Here is a 22,504-nt window from a genome sequence, read left to right on the forward strand (position 1 = left end):
TAGCCCGGGTAAGACGTTGTTTGTTGTTCAGGAGCAGCTTGACAAGAGGAATATGACATTTGAAGCCCATGTCCAGGATCCATCTGTGTGTGGTGGCACTTGATGCACTGACTCCAGCTTCAGTCCACTCCTTGTGAAAGTCCCCAACACTTTTGAATGGCCTTTTCCTGACAATCCTCTCCAGGCTGCGGTCATCCCTGCTGCTTGTGCACCTTTTTCTTCCATGCTTTTCCCTTCTACATAACTTTCTATTAATGTGCTTTGATACAGCACTTTGGGAACATCCAACTTCTTTTGCAATTACCTTTTGAGGCTTTCCCTCCTTATTGAGGGTGTCAGTGATGGTTTTCTGAACAACTGTCAGGCCAGCAGTCTTTCCCATGATTGTGATTCCTACTGAACCAGACTGAGAGACCATTTAAAGGCTCAGGAACCCTTTGCAGGTGTTATGGCTTAATTAGCTGATTAGAGTGGGACACTTTGAGCCTAGAATATTGCACCTTTTCACAATATTCTAATTGTCTGAGATTGTGGATTTGGGGTTTTCATGAGCTGTAAGCCATAATCATTACAATTATGACAAATCACGGCTTGAACTATCTTGCTTTGCATGTAATGAGTCTATCTCATATATTCATTTCACCTTTTAAGTTGCATTACTGAAATAAATGAACTTTTACACGATATTCTAATTTTTCGAATTTCACCTGTAAGGTCTTACAGGCAGCCCCTAGCTTTTACATTGTTTTTTCTTTTTTGTGGTCTGTTAGCCTTGTTTTTTGCTGTATAACCCACACTTCTGTTAGACTGCTTTGAGGCATCCTAACGGTCTCAGATTCAACTGATCCTGTGTCCCCCTGAGGAAAACAGGATTTTTGTACCCAACCAAAAATGCTTTTCTCTGAGTTTATCAAGGGACACAGGTCTTACCCTTTTGTGCTTATGGTCTAGTCCTCATACTGTTTCTTTAAAAAGCATCATGGGAGTGGGAGGGTATACTTGGATGGACAATGGCTTTTTGGTTTAACAATTCCTCCTAAAAATGGCAGATGAACCCAGTGACCTCGGATTCAACTGATCTTGTGTCTCTTGATGAACTTCAAGAAAAAGATTTCATGGTTAGTCCAAAGATTACATTTTTTCGCTTGCCATTTTGTTTTTTCCACTTTTTCTGTATCTTTAAAGTCTACTCATGCTTAACATAAAAGTGCAAAATTTATACTAACTACCAGTATCCATAATATGTTTTGAACAGTAGATGATCTGGGCCTTACCAGATCAAAGTTGGGATAAATAGGACATGTGGTGCTAGCCAAGTCCTCCCAGTTGATGGATCTAGTACCATGAACTGAGTTGCATGGCTCAGTACACTTGTGGGCAGTTAGTGGGCAGCACTTTGTTGGTTGATGGTGGTTCCACTTATTAGTTTCCCTATCTGTTTTGCTTATTCCTTTCACCGACAGTCCCTAAGGCCATCCCAACATCACAAACATTGGATTCTCTATTATATTCATTGTGTGTGTATCTAGCCTAAATCCACATTTACAGTGTTTTACTAAGAGTTTCCACCATGAATGCTTCACTTAATATTATGTCTTAGTATAAACTCTATTTTGCCACTGAATCCTATTTTATTTCTTTGTTCTCTCTCTTATACTGTATACATTGTTCAATTACACATAGAATAGACATGTTTGTACATGTGTTTTTTGTTACTAAATTGTATCACACTTTATTATGGCAATTTCATACACTCAAGCATGTTTTGTTAAATTGATGGATATTTAAAGAGACATGGCTGTTAATTTATAATTGAAAGTTGAAACAAATTATGCATTTTAAAGTACATATATTATATTTAGCATTATATATTATACAAATAATATATTATATTTACCATAATTGCCACCATTGAATCCAATCTTCACTCTCTTCCAGAATTACAGACACCAATAGGGTCTTCAGTATCAGACACCTCCATGTGTGTTGTATTCCTGCCTGTCTGTGCTGCCTATTATGGCACTGTGGCTCTCCTGTCCAGCCACTACATCATTGGTATCTGCAAGGACAGATTAATGATTTTATTTATTTCAGGTACTTACAGTCAGGTCCATAAATATTGGGACATCGACACAATTCTAACATTTTTGGCTCTTTACACCACCACAATGGATTTGAAATGAAACGAACAAGACGTGATTTAACTGCAGACTGTCAGCTTTAATTTAAGGGTATTTACATCCAAATCAGGTGAACGGTGTAGGAATTACAACAGTTTGCATATGTGCCTCCCACTTCTTAGGGGACCAAAAGTAATGGGACAGAATAATAATCATAAATCAAACTTTCACTTTTTGATACTTAGTTGCAAATCCTGTGCAGTGAATTACAGCCTGAAGTCTGGAACGCATAGACATCACCAGACGCTGGGTTTCATCCCTGGTGATGCTCTGCCAGGCCTCTACTGCAACTGTCTTCAGTTCCTGCTTGTTCTTGGGGCATTTTGCCTTCAGTTTTGTCTTCAGCAAGTGAAATGCATGCTCAATCGGATTCAGGTCAGGTGATTGACTTGGCCATTGCATAACATTCCACTTCTGTCCCTTAAAAAACTCTTTGGTTGCTTTTGCAGTATGCTTTGGGTCATTGTCCATCTGTACTATAAAGCGGCGTCCAATGAGTTCTGAAGCATTTGGCTGAATATGAGCAGATAATATTGCCCGAAACACTTCAGAATTCATCCTGCTGCTTTTGTCAGCAGTCACATCATCAATAAATACAAGAGAACCAGTTCCATTGGCAGCCATACATGCCCACGCCATGACACTACCACCACCATGCTTCACTGATGAGGTGGTATGCTTAGGATCATGAGCAGTTCCTTTCCTTCTCCATTTTATTCTCTTCCCATCACTCTGGTACAAGTTGATCTTGGTCTCATCTGTCCATAGGATGTTGTTCCAGAACTGTGAAGGCTTTTTTAGATGTCGTTTGGCAAACTCTAACCTGGCCTTCCTGTTTTGGAGGCTCACCAATTGTTTACATCTTGTGGTGAACCCTCTGTATTCACTCTGGTGAAGTCTTCTCTTGATTGTTGACTTTGACACACATACACCTACCTCCTGGAGAGTGTTCTTGATCTGGCCAACTGTTGTGAAGGCTGTTTTCTTCACCAGGGAAAGAATACTTCAGTCATCCACCACAGTTGTTTTCCGTGGTCTTCCAGGTCTTTTGGTGTTGCTGAGCTCACCGGTGCGTTCCTTCTTTTTAAGAATGTTCCAAACAGTTGTTTTGGCCACGCCTAATGTTTTTGCTATTTCTCTGATGGGTTTGTTTTGTTTTTTCAGCCTAATGATGGCTTGCTTCACTGATAGTGACAGCTCTTTGGATCTCATCTTGAGAGTTGACAGCAACAGATTCCAAATGCAAATAGCACACTTGAAATGAACTCTGGACCTTTTATCTGCTCATTGTAATTGGGATAATGAGGGAATAACACACACCTGGCCATGGAACAGCTGAGAAGCCAATTGTCCCATTACTTTTGGTCCCTTAAGAAGTGGGAGGCACATATGAAAACTGTTGTAATTCCTACACCGTTCACCTGATTTGGATGTAAATACCCTCAAATTAAAGCTGACAGTCTGCAGTTAAAGCACATCTTGTTTGTTTCATTTCAAATCCATTGTGGTGGTGTATAGAGCCAAAAATTTTAGAATTGTGTCGATGTCCCAATATTTATGGACCTGACTGTATATAGTGCCGTCAATTTATGCAGCGCTTTACATATATATTGTACATTCACATCAGTCCCTAACCCTCAAGGGGAGTACAATCCAAGGTCCCTAACTCACATTCATACATACACATATGAGGGCCAGTTTAGACAGGATCCAATTAACCGACCAGCATGTCTTTGGAGTGAGGGAGGAAACTGGAGTACCTGGAGAAAACCCACTCAGGCACAGGAAGAACATGTAAACTCCAGGCAGGTGGTGACCCTAGTACTGCCAGGTGGAGGTACTAACCATTTAGTCACTGTGCTGCCCCCATGATGGTTTAAACCACTGTGTGCAGTGTGAACATGCAGGCATCTGACACATCTAAAAGTGCTAAATTCTGAATATCCTAGTGGCAACTGTAACTCTGAAAATGAGTGAAGATTCCATTCACTGTCTCTTTTTGTCTAGTTTTTACTGGTGTACCACATTGAGGCTTTATTTTAAAACTTACAGAAAAAATGCTGAGTTTTTGCTCAAATCAATCAAATTCCAGAAGTCAGTTTTCTAGTACAGGTTTATAAAAATATGCTTTATTTTTATAAAGTAGCTCAATCTTGTCTGTCTGGCTCATTGCATAGAGTGAGGTTGCACTGTAGACCAGTCATTAATAAATCTCTTATGTATTTTTTTTTCTCTAGGAGCTTAGCAGTATTCGCCAGAAGAAGGAGCAATGTGATGAGCAGTTCAGTAGGACCAGACAGCAGTTAGGGAATCAAAAAAGCAAACTGGAGCAACAATTAAACAATACACAGGTAAAGGGGTGGATTACTTTGTTGGCATTTCTATATCCCATAAAGGTTCTGGAACACAAATGATTAGATCACTGACAATCAACATACCTATTGCAATGAAACCTTGGTCATCACATTTGGCACAAATTATAATTGATTATAACATATACAGTACATTGTTTGTGTATTTTGCACATTTTACTGTTCTTTCTAAAATTATATAATACGCCTAAATTAGTAAACACTGTAGGAGCTTTAATAAGGAAATCTTTCATCATTCTACAAAGTTGCTATCAGGTTCACTGGAAATTATTGAAATTTAAAGCACTAAACTGATATTGTAAATAAAATAGAATATATGAGTTTTGGTGAAGTAGCACACCATAAACCCGAGTTCCTTCAGGCATTATTATTATTATTATTACTACGTCGAGTTTATATAGCGCCAAAGGGTTTGCTCAGCGCTGTACAATAGGCATAAAGCCACATAAATGCACCTTTTCCTTCTGGGCACATAACCTAGCCCCCAGTGCAATTTCAGTAAAGTAATCATTTTTTTCTGTGAAAGAAAAGGTTCATGAAGTCCCTTTGCTCTAACATTTAGACACATGGAAGGGAAGTAAAACATTTAGAGTCAGTCTGTACTCGGGTACATCTTCTTATAGCTGATGTTTTTTTCACAATGCAATAGGAGCTTCCCCTATAGATTTATGGTCAATGTAAAGGGTGTATACAGACACAACATTTTTAGGATACCAAACCCTGGACAGCATATTGGCTACTGTACTACTGCATTGAAAGAAAAGAAAGCACGTGTCAAGAAGATGCGTTGGGTGCTATCCAGAATTGTATTGCATCAACACACGTAACAAGCAGATTACCGTTCAACAACAGTGTAAACAGGGTCAAATTGTTTCAAATGCGGTAGAGTGTGTTGTTTGAATATGTATGTGTGTGTATATATATTTTCCCCTCTAATATATTTTCTATATATCTTCTGCTTCTAACACAAACAACCAAATAGGGGCTTCCATGTGAGTCTGAGTAATTCAGAAAACACAGACATATACTATGGTCAAACATTCCCATAGATACACTCCTAAACCTTGTGGACAGCCCTCCCAGAAGAGTTGAAGCTGTTATAGCTGCAAAGGGTGGGTCTGAGACTTGATAAAGCGCATGAGTGCGAAATGTGTTGTCAAGGTTACCAGCCCAGCTTGCGTTCCAAGGCCAGGATCCGCCTTCTGCCCCCTCCAAAGTCGCTGTGACGTCATTTCCAGACCGCTGTGATCCCTGGCCATTCCAGCCACAAATGGAGTCTCTCCGGGCTTGTGTTGCCCGAGGAATGGATGGTTCTCCTACCTTGTCCTTTCCACCACACTGTTGGATGTATTTACCAATATACATTGCTTCTATTAAAGGTATACCTCCTTGGGAAGTAAATATTATTTACTACACTTTCACAGCGCTGGTTTTTCCTGGACCTATTGCTTCACTAATTTAGTGCTTATGCAGCGGCAGTGACCAGTATTCTCACATGATGGCAATTTTTTGTGCTTGACGCTTTAGCTCAATGCAATATTGATCCCTACGGACTAAGACTGGGATGCCATTAAAGTTCATGTGCGTGTAAAGGCAGGCATCCCAATACTTTTGGGATTATAGTGTATATATCTTGAAAAGTGCACATACACAGAAAAAACTTCATTTAAATCAATATTTTAGTGTGTCCACTCTGCCTGTAAAATAGTATCAGTTCTCCTACTTACCTTTTCTGTGCAAGGGTATTGCACAGAGCAGCACTTTAACTCCTCTTCTGGGGTCCCCTGCCAGCGCTTTCCACTCTTTTTCTTCCACATGAGCCCCCATAGCAAGCCGCTTGCTATGGGGGCACAGAAGCCGGTATGCTCCTGAGCTAGGCTGTGTGTATCCACAGTACGGCATAGCCTCACCCTCCGCTCCCTCCTCACAGGATTTGACAGTCAGCAGCAGGAGCCCATGGACCTCAGCAAAGGCCATGAGAGCAGGCAGAAGAGAGAGAAGACCTGAAGTCAGGCACAGTTCTGGATCAATGGTGGAGTCAGGTAGATGTTAGGGAGGGGGGGAATGGGTAGTGGAAGGTTTTTTACCTTAATGCTTAAAATGTATTTAGAACTACTTTAAGAGTTTTGCTGGCAGATGGTCCACAGTACAGTGAGAGTGTGACTCAGAACAATATTTAGGCCAGGGGTTGGCAACCCATCGATCGCAATCTACTGCACGACCATAGGCAGGTGACAGGTAGATCACAATCTTGTCCCTGCCATGCTGACCCCCAACTGGCAGAGCTGTGCGGCAAAGTGGAGATGTGCCATAAGTAATCCTAGCTGCACATAAACAAAGGGTTTGCTGCGGGTCAGAGCCTAACTCTGCCACCTCTGACAGCTGCAGGATAGCTTGGCAGGTTCGGGCTCTTGTGTGAATGCGCCTGAGCTCTTTAGTTTCCTCAGCAGGCCCTCCTCTTCAGTCCATCCAGGCTTGTGGATGACATCACATGGAATAGACGACAGCGGAGGGGTGGCTGGGATCAGCACTAGAACAATGTGCTGCTTTGATACCACTTGCAGTGAAAGAAATAAGTATTTGATCCCCTGCTGATTTTGAACGTTTGCCCACTCACAAAGAAATGATCAGTATAAAAATAGAATGGTAGGTGTATTGTAACACTGAGAGACAGAATAGCAACAAAAAATTCAAAAGAAATGCATGTCTAACAAATTATGCACTGATTTGCATGTTCATGAGGGAAATAAGTATTTGATCCCCTATCATTCAGCAGGATTTCTGGCTACCCGGTGTCTTTCATACAGGTAACAAGCTGAGATTAGAAGCAGTCTCTTAAAGGGAGTGCTGCTAATCTCATTTTGTTACCTGTTTAAAAGAAAACTCTCCACCATGGCAAAGACCAAAGAGCTGTCCAATGATGTCAGGGACAAGATTGTAGACCTACACAAGGCTGGACTGGGCTACCAAACTATGGCCAAGCAGCTTGGTGAGAAGGTGACAACAGTTGGTGCAATCATTTGCAAATGGAAGAAACCCAAAACAACTGTCAGTCTCCCTAGGTCTGGTGCACCATGCAAGATCTCAGCTTGTGGAGTGTCAATGATCATGAGAACAGTGAGGAATCATCCCAGAACTACATGTGAGGATCTTGTCAATGATCTCCAGGCAGCTGGGACCACAGTCACCAAGAAAACAATTGGTAACACACTACGCCGACAAGGATTGAAATCTTGCAGTGTCTGCAAGGTCCCTCTGCCCAAGAAAGCACATGTCCAGGCCCGTCTGAAGTTTGCCAATGAACATCTGAATGATGCAGAGGAGGACTGGTTGAAAGTGCTGTGGTCAGATGAGACCAACATTGAGCTCTTTGGCATCAACTCAACTCGGCGTGTTTGGAGGAGGAGGAATGCTGTCTATGACCCCAAGAACACCATCCCAACTGTCAAACATGGTGGTGGAAACATTCTGCTTTGGGGGTGTTTTTCTGCTAAGGGTACAGGACAACTGCACCGTATCAAAGGGACGATGGACGGGGCAATGTACCGTCTACTCTTGGGTGAGAACCTTCTTCCCTCAGCCAGGGCATTGAAAATGGGTCGTGGATGGGTGTTCCAGCATGACAATGACCCAAAACACACGGCCAAGGCAACAAAGGAGTGGCTCAAGAAGAAGCACATTAAGGTCCTGGAGTGGCCTAACCAGTCTCCAGACCTTAATCCAATTGAAAATCTGTGGAAGGAGATAAGTTAGGGTTGCCAAACGTCAGCCACCAAATCTTTATGACTTGAAGAGGATCTGCCAAGAGGAGTGGGCCAAAATCCCTCCTGAGATGTGTGCAAACCTGGTGGCCAACTATAGGAAACATCAGACCTCTGTGATTGTCAACAAGGGATTTGCCATCAAGTACTAAGTCATGTTTTGTGAAGGGGATCAAATACTTATTTCCCTCATGAACATGCAAATAAGTGTATAATTTTAGACATGCATTTCTTTTGAATTTTTTGTTGCTATTCTGTCTCAGTGTTACAATACATCTACCATTTGATTTTTAGACTGATCGTTTCTTTGTGAGTGGGCAAACATTCAAAATCAGCAGGGGATCAAATACTTATTTCCTTCACTGTATGTGCCTTCCTGACCCCCCAGTGGTGTTCCCACCTGACCCCCCCAGTGGTGTACTCTCCTGAACCTCCCCCAGTGGTGTACCCTCCTGGACCCCCCCCCAGTGGTGTACCCTCCTGACCCCCCCAGTGGTGTACCCTCCTGACCCCTCCAGTGGTGTGCCTTTCCGCCCCCCCCCCCTGGTGTTGTGCCCTCCTCACCCCTCCAGTGATGTGCCCTCCTGATCCCCCCCAGTGATGTGCTCTCCTGACCCCTTGTACTGTGTCTTCCTGACCCCCCTGTACCATGCTCTTCCAACTACCCTAGTGGTGTACCCTCCTGACCCCCCTGTACCGTGTTGCCCTGTGCTTCGACCTCCTGATCCCCCCAGTAATGTGCTCTGCTGACCCCCTGTCTTGTTCACCCCTGTACACTGTCCTATTTACTACTGACCTCTATACACTGCCCTACATCCTGCTGACCCCTGTACAGTGCCATACATCCTGCTGACCCCTGTACAGTGCCGTACATTCTGCTGACTCCTGTACACTGTCATACATCCTGCTGACTCCTGTACACTGCCATACATCTTGCTGACCCCTGTACACTGCCATACATCTTGCTGACCTCTGTACATTGCCGTACATCCTGCTGACCTCTGTACACTGCCCTGTGACCTGCTGACTTCTGTACACTGCCCTGTGACCTGCTGACTTCTGTACACTGCCATACATCATTACTGATATGGACTACACCGTTATAAACTATTTTATTGTTGCTATCACTGCATATATTCATTTGGGTGGATTTATGATTTCCTATTTGCTGAAATTTAGAGCAATAAGTGGGCTTTTGATTATGAATATGGATTGCACTTTGTAAATTAAATATTATATCACTTTATTTATTGATTGCATTTTGGTGGAAAAATGATTTGTTATGTGATTAACTATTTTTTACTGTATTTATCACTCATTTATATATTATTTCGGAGGATATTTTGTTGTTTTGATTTACAGTTGGATTAGTTTACAACATTTATTTAGGGGCAGTCTTACACATTTATATTTATTTATATATATATATTTATTTTGTGTTGGGAAAACTTTTGTGTTGGCAGCAGCCTCTTTGTGTATGTATTTATTTAATTTAATTAATTTATTCAAAATAGGATTCACTTGTGGCAGCGCACTGGTTCTTATTTTAGTTTTTACATTTGGTAATTATAAGATGCCACCATTAGGGGCAGGGGAATGGTTCTTAATATAAATTTTATATTGGTAATAACAAGGATCCACCATTAGGGAGCATAGGAGTACATTTTAAATACAATTGGATGTAATAGAGTATATAAACACAAGATGGCATAGGAGATCACCATGAGTTGGGTGGGAAGGAATACCAATCTATAAGGACAGTATACACTCTCCGGCCACTTTATTAGGTACACCTTGCTAGTACCTGATGGGGCCCCCCTTTGCCTTCAGAACTGTCTTAATTCTTCATGGCATAGATTCTACAAGGTGTTGGAAATATTCCTCAGAAATTTTGGCCCATGTTGACATGATAGCATCACACAGTTGCTGCAGATTTGTCGGCTACACATCCATGATGCGAATCTCCCGTTCCACCACATTCCAAAGGTGCTCTATTGGATTGAGATCTGGTGACTGTGGATGCCATGACTCATTGTCATGTTCATGAAACCAGTTTGAGATGATTTTAACTTTGTGACATGGTGCATTATCCTGCTGGAAGTAGCCATCAGAAGATGGGTACACTAGTCGTAAAGGGATGGACATGGTCAGCAGCAGTTCTTAGGTAGGCTGTGGTGTTTAAACAATTCTCATTTGGTACTAAGGGGCCCAAAGTGTGCCAAGAAAACCTCCCCTACACCATTACACCACCAGCCTGAACTGCTGTTACAAAGCAGGATGCTTTTATGTTGTGTATGCCAAATTCTGACCCTACCATCTGAATGTCACAGCTGATATCAAGACTCATCAGACCAGATCATTTTTCCAATCTTCTAGTGTCCAATTTTGATGAGCCTGTGAGAATTGTAGCTCCTGTTTCCTGTTCTTAGCTGACAGGAGTGGCACACGCTGTGGTCTTCTGCTGCTGTAGCCCATCTGCTTCAAGGTTCGATGTGTTGTGCGTTCAGATATGGTATTCTGCATACCTTGGTTGTAACGAGTACTTATTGGTTTTAACAAGTACTTATTTGAGTTACTGTTGCCTTTTTATTACCTTGTACCAGTCTGCCCATTCTCCTCTGATCTCTGACATCAACAAGGCTTTTTTGTCTACACATCTGCTGCTCACTGGATATTTTCTTTTTTTTTGGGCCATTCTCTGTAAACCCTAGAGATGGTTGTGCTTGAAAATTCCAGTAGATCAGCAATTTTTGAAATACTCAGACCAGCCAGTCTGGCACCAACAACCTTGCCACGTTCAAAGTCACTTAAATCCCCTTTCTTCCCCATTTTGATACTCGGTTTGAACTTCGGCAAGTCATCTTCACAACGTCTAGGTGCCTAAATGTATTGAGTTGCTGCCATGTGATTGGCTGATTAGCAATTTGTGTTACCAAGCAATTGAACAAGTGTACCTAGTAAAGAGGCCAGTGAGTGTATATTAGGAGGTGGAGGACACACGGTGATCATCTGTCGCTGACAAATGTTAGAGGAGATGAAACAAGTTGGGAGTGGCTATTGACCATGACATCACATCTACTTATGTCACTTCCAGCATGTGAAACACACGCTGGAGGTTCCAGGAAGTAAAGCATAGAGAGCCATCTTAAAGTGGTTATAAAGGCTCAAGGTTTTTTACCATGCATTCTATGCATGAAGGTAAAAAACCTTGTGTGTTCAGCAGTGCCAGCCCCCCCAATACTTACCTGAGCCTCATTGTGATCCAGTGATGTGAACAACAGCCGCGGCTGTCCCTGGTCTCTGCCTCCTCATTGACTGAGACAGAATGTCTCCCGCTGCTGTCAATCACAGCCAGTCAGCCAATGTGGAGAGAGGGGGTTGGGGCCAAGCCACTGCTCCATGTGTGAATGGACACACAAAGAAGCAGGTTTCCCCATAGCAAGTTGCTTGTTGTGGGGGCACCCCACAGGAGGGAGGGGCCAGGAGAGCCTGCGGGGAAGGATCCAGGCTGCTGTGTGCAAAACCGCTGCACACAGCAGGTAAGTATAACATGTTGTTATTTTCCAAAAAAATAAAATGAACTTTTAGAATCACTTTAACCTATTTCTGGAAATAAGGTATGTCCATGGTTGATGCTGGAAATTAAATAATTTTCATATAAGTACCCACTTGGGATTGTTTTTTATTTAAGTTTTAATAAAGAATACTGCACAATGGTTCTTTCTGTTGCTTATTCTTGGGAATGATCAATATGGCATTGGATGAATAGTGGAGTGATGTAAGCGTGTCCTCTTGAGTGGCAAAAGGGGGTGATCTGGAAAGGCTGCCTGGAAGGACAGCAAGGAATAAAGCTATTGTAGACCCACTTATTAACTTAAGGAAAAATGTAACTCTGGTGAGTGTATATTTTAGGTGTGAGCACTTGGGAGCTTTAAGCTGTTTGGAGGAGGTGTTTTAGTAGTTCACATTCTTTGGTGAATGTAAAACTTGGTTCAATGACACTAGAGACAAAGGGACGTTCTTGTTACTCATAGTACTGACTGATTATTATTATTATTATTATTATACAGGATTTATATAGCACCAACAGTTTATGCAGCTCTTTACAAAATGAAGATAGACATTACAGTTACAATACAATTTGGTACTAGAGGAAAGACGGGGCTCAGCACGTTAGAGCTTACAATCTAAGAGGAAGGGTGGGGACTGATGAAGAAAAACACTGATTTGAGAACTTGGGATTGCTCAGAGATTGTATATACTATGATGTATATGTATACACTTTTATTATTATTATTATTATTTTTATTGTTTGATATAATAATTATATTTTTTTGCATTGGTCACAAAATATTTTTTTGGTTGTCCTCATTAGTCACATGTTAATTACTGGATTGATGGGATATACTGTATCTCTCCCCCTCTCTGTTGGGGTCCCCCAAGGCTCTGTCCTTGGGCCCCTCCTCTTCTCCATCTACACCTCCTACCTTGGCCAACTGATACACTCCCACGGCTTCAACTACCACCTCTACGCCGATGACATCTACCTCTCTACCCCTCGCCTCACCCCTTCAGTCTCCGCTCGAATCACCCGCCTACTGAACGACATATCAGACTGGATGTCACTCCACTTCCTCAAATTAATCCTTTCCAAAACCGAGCTCCTAATTTTTCCCTCAGCCCACGCCTCCCCCCCTCTCCATCACGACCAACAACGCCAACATCAGCCCCACCTCCCAAGCCAAAGTCCTAGGTGTCACTCTAGACTCAAATCTGTCCTTCCAACCCCATGTCCAATCACTGGCAAACTCATGCAGGCTCCACCTCCGCAACATCTCCAAAATACGTATGTTCCTAACCCCAGACACTACTAAACAACTCATTCACTCCCTTATTATCTCAGCACTCGACTACTGCAACTCCCTCCTCACCGGCCTACCTCATCACAGACTATCCCCGCTTCAGTCTATCCTGAACTTAGTGGCCAGACTCATCCACCTTACCAACCGCTCCGTATCTGCCACCCCCCTTTGTCATTCCCTCCACTGGCTTCCGATTGCCCAACACATAAAATTCAAACTACTAACATTTACGTACAAAGCTATTCATAACACTGCCCCAAACTACCTCACCGACCTGATATCCAAATACCACCCAACATGTACTCTTCGCTCCTCACAAGACCTCCTACTCTCTAGCTCCCTAGTCTCCTCCTCCCATGCCCGACTGCAGGACTTCTCCAGGACTTCCCCCATCCTCTGGAACTCACTGCCCCAATCCATCAGACTGTCACCTACCCTCCTCACCTTTAGGCGCACCCTGAAAACCCATCTCTTCAGGGAAGCCTACCCCACTCTCACCTAACTCCTCCCACCACTATATCCCCCACAGCCACTTCCTCCTTAACCACTATCCCCTCCCTCCTAGATTGTAAGCTCGAAAGAGCAGGGCCCTCGAACCTCTCGTATATTGTTTTGTTACTGTATTGTCTCATATACTGTCCCCCACTATATTGTACAGCGCTGAGCAAACGTTTTGGTGCTATATAAACACTGTATAATAATAATAATATATTGTTATGTTGGTTCACAATTAGCGCAGCACCATTTACACTGCAACTTATTCTGGGTACACTTCTACAGCTGGGAGGTGTGAAGAGAGCAGGGATAGATAAGTATAAGGTAGAGATCAAGTAGGGGGCCCTATCACTTTGAATGGATAAGAAATATGTCTCTTTCATTTGTTTAATGTGTCCAAAGTTTTAGTCTGCTTTTGAATTTTGACATTCTTAGGCCTCATGTACACTGAACATTTTTTTCTGCTTCTCACCATCTGGTGTTTTTTTTCTTGACTCTAAATTCACATGCATGTTAATCTATGTGTCCATGCACACATATAAGCGTTTAGAGGAGTTTAGAGGCAGAAAAAAGAACCTCACTACCAGCGTTTCCAGGAGCAGTGGCGTATTGCCAGAAAAAATGCTTGATGTCAAAGTGCCTAAACGCGCCTACACACTCACCTAAGCGCTAGGAGCATTTAGTGCTTGAGTGTTAAATTATTGTTATTAGCACTCTGGCCAATGAAATGAGATAATGCCCAAGCACTTGACGTGCATAAATGCATTACACACATTTACATGCAACAAGCGTTTTTTTGCCAAAACACCACTGCCAGGATGTAAGGCATCTGGGAGAGATAGCAAAATGTCCACTATGCATGAGGCCTTAAACTGAGCTCAATAGACATAAAGTAGCAGAATTTCTCTGTTCAATTAAAAAAAAGTGAAAAAAAGGAAGTCTTCACAGCAGTTATTCTGCAGAAATCAAAATTTTTATCTTTTTTTTATACAATAAATACATGTGTCTTCTAGTGGTTACTTGTATGTATACATGAAATATCATTATGTGGAATATGATAAAAATGTAACTGATTACCAAACCAAAAATAAAAAAAAAAGATTTTTTTACTCTAACAACATATAAATTAAAATACACAGTAGATGTTCTATATATGTATAAAAAGTTTCCTGCCGACAGTTAGTGATCTATATCCTCCCAGTGCCTAAGTTGTGCTCCATGGGAAATGTTCGATAGCTGATTAAGTGCTGTGGTGCTGAAGGATGCCCATCCCTGGTTTAAAGTGCATAGGTCAATTCTGAAAATATTATATTAGGCTCTCACGAGAAGCCTGCCATTTCTAGTCAGTTGCCTTGGATGTATATAGTAGTTTTCCTTCTCTTGCTTGACGTAGTCTATTAGGCCCATAGCCTTAAGAGAGGGTAGAATAAAAAGCAAAATTGATATTGGGGTCACTGGAGACACGGCTGTTCTGTTCACTTGCCAAACTAGTGTGGATTGCTTCGGGGCTTTAGGAAAACGACAGAGAAAATCAATAAAGAAAGAAAAAGATTTCACATATAATTGAAATTGCTTGCTTATTACACTTTTGCTCAGCAGATGGCACCTTCTTGTAAATGATGGGTAATCTCAGCCAGTCTATTAGTTACAAGATTGTATCAGCTGCAAGACAGAATTATTTGTAACATCTTCAGACCTTGCTATTAATGTGTCAGTAAAACCCCCAAAAAACACATTTGCACTTTCCTCATATAAAAGACTTTGTGTTTAATTCCAGAAAGCTGTATTATTGTGAAATTCATTAGTGTACTAAGCATGTGTTAGATATAAAATCACATAACATGACTAATACTGATAATGGAAGAAAAAAGCTTATACAGTATATATATATATATATATATATATACAAATTAATATTGCAGGTTTATAAATATTAGAGGGACACATTTATATTGCCCATAGCAAGCAATCAGATTCTTAGTGCAGGTTAAAAAAAAAAACATATTTGGTTAGTTTCAGTAGATAAAATAATGGGCCTCATTTTTACTTGTGACTTAAAGCGGAACTAAACCCTCCTATCCTTTTCAGCCAAGGAATCTGCCATCTTCGCTTTAGTTTTATCTGAAACAGCCATGGTGCTGCACATGTGATCAGTTATGACCCAGCCATTTGATGGTTTGACAGTTTGGTTTAGAACACAAGAAAATCTGACAGCATTCCCAGAATGCCAAGAATGTAAAACTTTTTTTAAACCATTATATCAATGGGTATAGTTCCACTTGAAAAATTTTAGTATGTATTGTCCATCCCAACTGATCATATTCAAATTTCCAATATATTATTGATTTTTTTTTACAGGGCCCGTTCACACCATGCTGCAGAGCCATCAGTTTTTTCTGCAAGGGCACAACAATATCAGCTGTTTTCTATGTGCCCTGTTCACACCACAACGCTAGTATTGCGTGCAGATTTTTTCTGTGCAGGAACCTGCAACGTGTATAAAACTAATTGCAGTACACATGAAAACTGATGTCTTTGCAAGTGAAATCTGCGTGTCAGTTTCCATCAGTTTTTCTGAACATATGATGTTAATGAGGCCTAAATGTGTGTAAATGTGAATTATTTAAAAATTATCAGATGGGTTTTTACTGGTTATCGCTGATAGTTGATATCACTGGTTTCTGGTTGGTGATGATAGATTCCATGGGGAGGGCAGAAAATTGAGCCATACCAAATTTTATAGCAAAAGTGTCAATTCATAAGATATAAAAACATGCAATAGTTTAAGTTTATATCCTGGCAAAATTGACAAAACACATAAGTACTGTATATTCCTGAAATACATGCACATTTCCAGCAGCGGCAATGCAGTCCACTATGGGAAGTTAGGAACTCACTTGTCTTTTTGGCAGAATAACAGGTATATTTCTGTGCTAGCAACACTTGGAGAAAATTGCATTTATTGCACAGATGTACTGAAATTATTTTTCGCCCCGACCTACACTTCAAATAATATCTACATCATTTCAAACATATATGGCATTTAGGTACATGAATTGAACATTTTGATAATAGAATACAATAATGGGAACATAATTAACCCAGTTAAAATAAGTCATACAAATTATATACAGTATTGACACCTAAATGGTTAGTTTTATTGTCTTGCAGTCTAGTGATTAAATCCCAAGAGTAAAATAGTCTGTGTGGGGGGTTCCTCTGAGTGTGTGTGTGGTTCACAAAAGTCCCAACACCAGAGTTATAAGTTGATTTGACTAAATTGACCAACTGGAGCATGTTTATGTATGGAATTAAATTGTAAACGGCATCATAGGGCAAGGACTGATGCGTACTTTGTAAATGGCTGCATGATTGTTTATATATGATACAATATAATAAACGTATCTGACTCATTCTGTACCACCACCACAAGTTTCAAAAAGTGTTTTTTGGTATCTATACTTCCTTCTCTTTAGTAACATGACATACAAGCTCCTCTTCTTCCATCTAACAGTGGACGATTATACTTCTATATGGAATTGCACTAATGTAATAATGCCCGAGAGCTGTTCTGTTCAGAAATACTAGGACAATGATGCCTAGAAAAGTGCATTTATGGCACAGATGTACTGATTTTTTTCTCCCTTTGTTACACTTCAAATAATAGCTAAATCATGTGGTATTTAATTATGTGAATTGAACACTTTGATAATAAGATGATTTTAAAATAATTAACCCAGTTAAAATAACTCATACAAGTTAACAGTATATACAGTATTGACACCTAAATGGCTAGTTTTCTTGTCTTGCAGTCTGGTGTTTAAATCCCAAAAAGAAAATAGTTTGTGTGGGGGGTTCCTCTGGGTGTGTGTGTTTCGTAAAAATCCCAATACCAGAGTTATAAGTTGATTTCACTAAATTAGCCATATGGTACATGTATGAGTATGGCATTAAATTGTAAACTCTGTCATAGGGCAAGGACTGATGTGTACTTTGTAGATTGCTGCCTGATTGTTTATACACAGTCAGGGGCGGACTGACAACTCATGGGGCCCCCGGGCAATAGGGGATCATGGGGCCCCTGTGTCCTTACCCAAACTCAAAAAAGCCTATGAAAAAGGTACCAGGGGCATCTCATGGGGCCCCCTACTGACCCCGGGCCCTAGGGCAGTGCCCGAGTTTCCAAATGGTCAGTCCGCCCCTGTACAGAAGTATAATACAGTATACCAAATTTATGTCTGTCTAAATGAATCTAAATGTATCTGTTTAATTCTTTGCCACCGCTGCAATTTTTTTAAAAGTGTTTTTTGGTATCCCTATTTCTTTTTCCCTTCTCTTTAGTAATGTGACATACAAGCTTCACTTCTTCTTCCATCTAGCAGTGGACAGTTACACATCTGTATAGAATTGCGCTAATGTAATAACACTTGAGAGCTGTTTTGCTCAGAAGTACTAGGGCAACAATGATACATGCTCAGGGGGTGGGACAACGATGCCATGTGTAAACCAGAAGTGGGTTGTATAATGGTGAGTGGTAGCTGTCAGGAAGGAAAATTAGGGACAGTGCTGTAAAAGGGTGTATAGCAGAAAGGGCTATTTTTGTTTTTGAATAAGTGGTGAGTATTGGAATTTTGCAATTTTATCCTAAAGTGGAGTTGGGTTTTAGCAGACTGTCTCTATCAATGCCATTCCATATGTCCCATATTCAAGCGTTTTACCAGTCTGTGGATTAGTTTTGTCAGAGTTGTTAGAATGTACATCCAGTAAGTCCAATAGAGGTATGCAATCTGTGCCATAGGCATTTATATGACTAAAGAACTCCATAGAGAAGCTCACTGTTCCCTAAATTGTACACATTCTTAATGTAAAGAATAAACAATATTAAAAAACCTCTTGTTCAAAAAATGGGTACGGTTTTCTGCATCTATTTATAATATCATTTATAATTAGTCTTATGTTACATTTTTCTCCCTTCAGATGAAAATATCAGAGATTTCAGAAGAATTAAAGAATACAATTGAGCGTGTACTACAATTTCAGAAATCAACACAAGATCTAATATTATATGGGAATGTTATTCAGAATACCATGAAGTCAACTCAAAAAACAATTGTAACACTGGAGTAAGCTATCTATACTTTTCTGTGAAGACTAAGTGACATTTAATTGTGATTTTGGTTTTTACAAAATGTATTTAAAAGTTAATTTAACAAAAGCTTTTTTTTAATCTTTGTTAATATACCAGCTATTTGCTGTCATTCATCAGATCATCAATGCTCTTTTTCAAACCACAAATTATTTTTTATTCCTTGCCTTTATTAGTTTTTTCTCCATTCATGTTTTTTTAATTATATATGCAACAATCTAACACATCTTACCATCCAAATCTGCTTTTTGTATCTGGGTGTTTTTTTAATATTCAGGGAAAATTGGGTCTGATTGGGAAAAACTAAATTATATATTGTGATGAGTATTCTAGATTTACTTGGTCAGCCTTTATTGGAGATTAGCAAAACACAGTATGCCTCATAGCAGAATTAGGGTAGAGAGGCTAGGTTACATAGACTTAATATGCCTTTGAATTAGAGGGGATTTGTAGGATGTGCTGAACAAAATGAGGAGAGGAAGGGCATAGTGGGGAGAGGCAGAAATAGTGGTGCATGCATACCAGGCATAGTTGCCAAGTCTGGAAAGTGTAAGCCTAACATTAAGAATATGGAATGAATGATATTATTCTCAATGACCAAACAGCTGGTTTGCAACACAAGGGCTTACCAATATAATGCATATTTCTTTTTGTTAACAAAATTTCTTTGCAGTAGTTAGCGTGGATTGACTTTTATATGGCAGTCTAGGGTTGAATCTAGGATTTAAGGTATAGCTGAACATTTTTGTTTTAGATATAGTGGAGAGGGTTTAGTGAGTTTGTCAGTTTGTTTTATTAAATATAAAGAAAAGACAATGTGCGCTATCATAAAAAACAAACAAACAAAATATCTGCTGAACTACTGCAATAACACTTATAAGTGATCCCACACTCAAAATAAACCAATCTGAAAAACAGTGTTGCGCTAGCTCATAAAGGCAATATACAGGTAAATATAAACATATCAAAAATATACAATAAAAGTCCTTATAATTGTGACAATCAATTATTGTGCTTGATTAAATGTGTTTGATATATAATGTGCTCCAAAAAAACTTCAGTGCTCCACCGTGAAATCTGTGCACCTCCACCTATGGATAAGGATGGCCACTCACCTCAAGAGCTCATGCAGGCACCTCCATAGATGACACAATAAAAATGAATCTCTTCCCAGTTTAAACTCCACATGTAAGGAAGAAAAGGAGAGATCCCATAGTGTAATACCATTTTAATCTCTTACAAACATGTAGGGAATAACACTCACATTGTTCAGATAAGTCACAAGCATAGAGAACTTCCGGTCCAATCATGTGACCGGGAATGACGTCACTAAGCTCCACCCTTGGGAACACTTTCACGGTGGAACACTGATGTTTTTTTGGAGCACATTCTATTTCAAACACATTTAATCAAGCTCAAAAATTGATTGAACTGTCACAATTATAAGGACTTTTATTGTATATTTTTGATATGTTTATATGTACATGAATTTGCATTTATGAGCTAGCACAACACTGTTTTTCAGATCAATTTGTTTTATTACTGTCTGTGTCCCTTAGGGAGCTTAATCCTCTTCACCTTTTTGTCCTAATGACTGCTATCATTGAAAGTGACAGTGAAATAAAATCCCAAATTTTGGGTGGACACCAAAACAGGGACAGAGGGGAATTCTTCCAGTGAGGCCCCTAGTTGTGGCCATATATGGTTAGAAAATCATTTAAATAAGAGTTCGATATACTCGATCATTCAGCTTTCGAAACATTAGTGGGCTCATGTTGATTCTCAAAATGCAAAGTTTTATGGCAAAATAATGAACCGTCATGTCAGATTTTTGTAACATAAATGATCAATTTTCTAAACATTAGTAGTGGATCGATCGAACAGTTGGAAAAAAAACTACAGCGCATGTGCATTTTAACATGTAACTAGTACAAAAAATAAATACAGTTGGCGAGTGGGAGGGTTCACAAAGGTCAAAAAATATTTACATCATTTCCACTGATCGTTCAACGAAAAATGTACCATTTATGTTGTTAACAATCGATAATATGTAGACAATTGGGGGAAAGATTTCAACACAATGTTGGTGTTTGACAGATCTTTATTAAATATGACCATTTTTTCGAACGATTTTCTAACCATGTATGGCCACTATAGGTATGATGACCCTGTGACCACCAGGAATTTCCCCCAGTTCAGAGAAATTTCCACTCACTTCCTGTTGTGCTTTGGGAGAGGAACTGAAGGGAAATATCCCCAGTGGGAAACAGATGGTAAAGAAACATTTAAAAAAGGGGCATCAAAATCCATTCGTACAAAATACTAGTACTATTCAAAACATGTTTAATAATATTAACTTTTCACCTTTTTAAGGCAAAATTATAATCTACAAGAGCAGCAGTTGAACAATGTAAAAGATACCTCTGCACAGCTGTTGAAAAAAACAGAATCGTATACACAACGTATGAAAACAGAGGATGAAGATTACAACATACAATTACAGATTAGACAGAAGATGCAGAAAGAAAGCATGGTGAGTATGGAATAGTTTGATTTGACTGTATTTGAAAGTCTGCCAGTATTAATATCTTACCAGTTTTAATTTATAAGACAGATGATGTGCAATGTGCAGTAACCCATAGCAACAATATAAACTCTGACAACCAAAGCTGTAGTCAGTTTAGAGATGTCAGATTAAATAAAAAAATTGCTTTTCATAAGTGCTGCACAGTAATAATAACAACAACAACAAAGGAAAAGTTATTACTATTTCTTGTGTCTTATTCAAACCTACAGAAGGTTATGGGAATACACAGTAACTATCAAGAAGTTGTACTTGAAAATGACATTACATTATGCTGCTTTTACTGAAAATATGTCTGAAGGTCAAGGCAGCCAAAATCGCTTTTGAATGTACCTATTTGCCTGTCAACTTTGTTATGATACACATGATTAGGAGGAACTGTATGCATAGCTAGCTATAGTTCACCAATCCCAAACACAACAATTGTAGATTCCTTGCTGTTATGCAAAAGTTTGTAAGATGTAAAAAATCAGTACAAAGATGTCAGTATGTGATTTGGAAGTTTTAACACCATTAACACTAATATCCTGTTGACCATGACAGCACCTCTGTGAACTTTGTCTTTAGTGGAATAAACAAAGTTTTTACAAGATATCTTTACTAGTTTACTTATTGGTTGCATTTTTGGTTGGAATTGTGTTCCTCTAAATTCCCCCATATCTGATTATAACATGCCACATAGTTCTGTGTTGTAATTAACCTTAAGCAGATAGAACAGGTGTAGGCAACCCCCGGCACTAGTGCCGGAGGTGGCACGCGACAGCATCAAGGATGGCACCCAAGTTGAGTTCTGGGAGACCCACCTCCAAAACAATAAAGCTGGCCAGCGGCTGCATATAGAAGAAGCATCGTGGCTGATGCCTCCCCAGGAATTGTTGCTGGGGATTGGGATGTGAAGGTGCAGTAACTGGGGTGAGCTGAAGTGTGAAGGTGCGGAAATTGAGATGATCTGAGGGGTGACAGTGCAAGAACTGAGGCTGATCTGAGGTCTGGAGGTGTAAGAATTTGGACTGATCTGAGGTGTGAAGGTGCATAAACTAGGGCTAATCTGGTGTGTGAAAGTACAGCACTTGGGGTGATCCGGGGTGTAAAAGTACAGACATT

The 22,504-nt window shown here is 40.1% G+C and overlaps 1 protein-coding gene across 1 annotated transcript in view; it reads left to right on the plus strand.

The window, feature by feature from the left end:
• Positions 1-22,504, plus strand: part of CCDC178 (coiled-coil domain containing 178) — a 459,155-nt gene that overhangs the window by 145,600 nt on the left and 291,051 nt on the right. The window contains exons 14-16 of the mRNA XM_089678352.1: positions 4,418-4,531; positions 18,648-18,793; positions 21,190-21,349. Coding sequence (XP_089534478.1) covers positions 4,418-4,531; positions 18,648-18,793; positions 21,190-21,349 — 420 coding nt within the window. The remainder of the gene's footprint in view (positions 1-4,417; positions 4,532-18,647; positions 18,794-21,189; positions 21,350-22,504) is intronic.

Source organism: Staurois parvus, unplaced genomic scaffold, assembly GCF_062004578.1.
Source record: "Staurois parvus isolate SC_StPar_1 unplaced genomic scaffold, SC_StPar_1.0 ptg000203l, whole genome shotgun sequence".
Lineage (NCBI taxonomy): Eukaryota > Metazoa > Chordata > Amphibia > Anura > Ranidae > Staurois > Staurois parvus.